Genomic DNA, 3647 nt, shown 5'->3' on the forward strand with positions numbered 1-3647 from the left:
AGCCAGGATGGTCTCGATCTCCTGACCTCGTGATCCGCCGGTCTCGGCCTCCCAAAGTGCTGGGATTACAGGCTTGAGCCACCGCGCCCGGCCCATAAATTACTTTCAATCCTTTGCCACTACAGACAATGCCACGTTAAATAATAACCTTTGCATGTCATTTCACCTTTTTGCTAGTATCCTTGAAATAGATTAAGGGTGCAATAGCTAGATTAAAGAGAAATGCATAATTTTGCTAGCCATCACCATATTCCTCTTCATTTTATATTTACAGAAAGACCTACAGAACATGCTGCTAAGGTTTTGGATTTTTGTCAACCTGTGTAGGTGAGAAGTGGTATTTCGGTGTGGTTGTAATGAGCATTTCTCTGGCTACAATTGAGTGTTAAATATCTTTTGCAAAGTTTAAGGGCCACACTGGGCACAGGGGCACATACCTGTAGTGCTAGCTATTCAGAAGGCTGAGGTGGGAGATCGCTTGAGCCCAGGAGTTCAGGGCAGCAGTGAGCTCTGATCTTGCCACTGTATTCCAGCCCAGGCAAGAGTGAGAGTCTGTCTCTAAAAATACAGAAAGCCTGAAAAGTGTTTTGTTGTCTTCCTCAGTGAACTCTTTATATCTCTATATGTTTGGGTTTTTTTTCTAACAGGTTGTTGATTTTTTCCTTCTTCTGTTTTTTTTTGTTTTGTTTTGTTTTTGTTTGTTTTTTGAGGTAGAGTCTTGCTCTGTTGCCCAGGCTGGAGTGCAGTGGTATGTAATCTCTGCTCACTGCAACCTCCGCCTCCCGGGTTCAAGCAATTCTCCTGCTTCAGCCTCTCCCGAGTTGCTGAGGCTACAGGTGTGCACCACTACGCCCGGCTAATTTTCCTGTTTTCAGTAGAGATGGGTTTCACCATGTTGGCCAGGCTGGGCTGGAACTCCTCACCTCAAGTGATCCACCTGCCTTGGCCTCCCAAAGTGCTGGCATTATAGGCTGAGCCACCATGCTCGGCCACTGCATCACATTTGGATCACATTACAATGATAAACTAGTTTGGGAAGACTCAGCTCCTTTATAATGTTGAGTCTTTCTATCCAAGATTATATACCTGATCCTTTTGTGCAAGTATCCTTTTGAGTCACTTAAGAATATTTTACTTTTTAGGCCAGGTGCAGTGGCTCACGCCCATAATCCCAGCAATCTGGGAGGCCAAGACAGGAGGATCACCTGAGGTTAGGAGTTCGAGACTAGCCTGACCAACATGGCGAAACCGCGTCTCTACTGAAAGTACAAAAATTAGCTGGGTGTGGTGGTGTGCACCTGTAATCCCAGCTACTTGGGAGGCTGAGGCAGGAGAATGGCTGGAACCTGGGAGGAGGTGGTTGCTGTGAGTGGAGATCTTGCCATTGCACTCCAGCCTGTGCGACAGAGTGGGTCTCCGTCTCAATAAATACATACATACATACATACATACATATAGACCAGGGCGGCCTGATTATTTCTTATACCTGCCCATGTAATCCTAGATACCTGGTTTCCAGGGAAACCGGGGTTCTGGGACCACCGTGCCTGTCCCTCCTCATCCAGCCCCCTTGTTCGGGTTCCTAGGTGGGCTGGTCCCCAATGTCATCATTGTGTGGGACCGCTCCACGGAGACGATGGTCCGACGAGTGCTACACTGGGGCCAGGTGGAGCACTGGGCAGACGACTCGGAGCTGGCCATGTGCCAGCGCCTGGACACACACTACACCTTGTGTGAGCCAGTCTTGACCTTCTACCAGCAGAAGACCCTGCTCTGAAACGTCGGTGCTCCCCGATTCTGGCTCACTACACCCCAACCCCTAGGGAACAAGACCTGCTTCAACAGCCCAGGGTCACCCGGGCCTGGTCCTCACTTTCCTACCAGGTAACCTGGGGGATTCCCATTCCCCTAGGAAATGCTCTGGGAACCCAGCCTCAGCTCATGTGGGCAGGCGATGGGACGCTGGTGGGGCCTCCCTGCATGCCCTCACATAGCAGTCAGCAACACAAGCTTTCCTGACCCTGTCCCCACTCTCTCTTCATGTGCATGCCTCTGGGATTTTCCCAGGATCTGAGCAGGAGAGGGTGATGTCCCTGCCGTGGGGCCCAGACCTGACCCCTGCGGCTCCCCCTTCTCTAGATCCTGGCAGAGGAAGCACCAGAGAACATCTTTGCCAAGCACTGCTGTCATTGAGAGTCTGCAGTGAGATGGAGGGGCTGGGGGCGGGCCTTGCCCCTCACCAGAACCCGTGCAGGACGTGGGAGGGGTGCGTGCCTAGATGAGACCTCCAGAAATGAGGGATGATGCCCCCTGTGATTCCAGAGCAACAGCTTCCCCTTCCCTGGGTCTGCTTCCCCATCAGGCAGGTTGGCCAGGGGCCACCAAAGAACACGCCCCACCAGGCCAGGTGCCTGGGGGGGGGCTGTAAACAGCCCCCCCTAGAGACCACATCTGTTACTGGCTCCTGCTGGAGCTCTCACCGGGCCTGTGAGCCCAGGACATTTGAGATGAAGCCAGTTTTAAATGCTGGCATTCAGCGACAACCTCAGAGACCCTGCAGCTGCATGGGGGGTGACAAGATGCCCGCCCAGGTCCAAACAGCTCCGGTGGCCCCTCAGTGCCCTCTCCCACCTCACATCCAGTCCCATCACCCACTGAGCATTGGTGCGGGCCTGGCTCCTACCTCAGGGCTCTGAACGTTAACAGGCCAGAGGACTTCCTGTAGCGACAGCCCATCCATGGGAACGCTGGTCCCTGAGGCCCTCCTGAGCGCCTTGCTCCCCAAGGTGCTGGAGGGAAACTGGGTTGGGGAAGACAGCAGTGCTGGGCTTGGCCAGCCTCCCCTTCCCACATCGGAAGGGGAAAGTCTTGGGGGTCACACCCCACTCTAATCAGCCGAGACTTGCTCCTCAACTTGTTTCCTCTCACAAACACAACTGCGGCCGGCACGCAGTCTTTTTTTTTAAACAAAAAACACTTTATTTAACAAAAAAAAAAAGGTGGGGTGGCAGGGTTAGGAAAGCACATTGCGCCTGAAGAAAACTATTTTCTCTTATATTTTTCTTTAAAAAAAAAAAAACACAAAGTTTGTAATTTTCAATCACCATTATCAGGCTTTTTAAACAACATCTATAAAGAACAAACATCTGCTTCAAAACTACAGGGAAGGAGGGAAGGAGCAGGGGGAGACAGACAGCACCCGCAGACGGGGAGGTTTTGTTATCATTTATTTGTGAAGTTAAAAACGAGCGATAAAAAGTAAAAACTGCCATACAATTTTTTTTGTTGTTCTCATTTTGTTTTCAGTTTCAATCTCCTCTTGAACAGATGAAAAGACAACAGACCAGTCCTGGGAGGGGGGACGGGCGGGGCCGCAGGAGCTGAGCCAGGGCGGGAGGAGAGGAGAAGAGGGGGCTTGGCTGCTGGGGGAAGGGGTCCTGCAATACAACACCTGGTCCAAGGAATGTTCCACCTCTAACTAAAAAAAAGAAATAGCAAGAGTGATTTTTTTTTTTCCTTTTTAAAAGTTTATTTTAAAAACAAGAAGAGGGCCGAGGGTGGGAGAAAATGAATTGCTTTATCCTCAGAGAGGCAGGTTCAGGAAGGCTGGGGGGTGAAGAATAGAGACTTTTTAATATATATATATA

The 3647-nt window shown here is 50.7% G+C and overlaps 1 protein-coding gene and 1 long non-coding RNA gene across 2 annotated transcripts in view; one reads left to right on the plus strand and one right to left on the minus strand.

The window, feature by feature from the left end:
• Positions 1-2272, plus strand: part of LOC105512883 — a 17624-nt gene extending 15352 nt beyond the window's left edge. The window contains exons 2-3 of the long non-coding RNA XR_001001924.1: positions 1587-1780; positions 2140-2272. This is a non-coding gene — a long non-coding RNA (uncharacterized LOC105512883). The remainder of the gene's footprint in view (positions 1-1586; positions 1781-2139) is intronic.
• Positions 2273-2955: 683 nt separating this feature from the next.
• Positions 2956-3647, minus strand: part of KHSRP (KH-type splicing regulatory protein) — a 10973-nt gene continuing 10281 nt past the window's right edge. The window contains exon 17 of the mRNA XM_011943528.1: positions 2956-3472. Coding sequence (XP_011798918.1) covers positions 3309-3472 — 164 coding nt within the window. The 3' untranslated portion in view covers positions 2956-3308. The remainder of the gene's footprint in view (positions 3473-3647) is intronic.

Source organism: Colobus angolensis, unplaced genomic scaffold (genome assembly GCF_000951035.1).
Source record: "Colobus angolensis palliatus isolate OR3802 unplaced genomic scaffold, Cang.pa_1.0 Scaffold22, whole genome shotgun sequence".
In the NCBI taxonomy this organism is placed as follows: Eukaryota; Metazoa; Chordata; class Mammalia; order Primates; family Cercopithecidae; genus Colobus; species Colobus angolensis.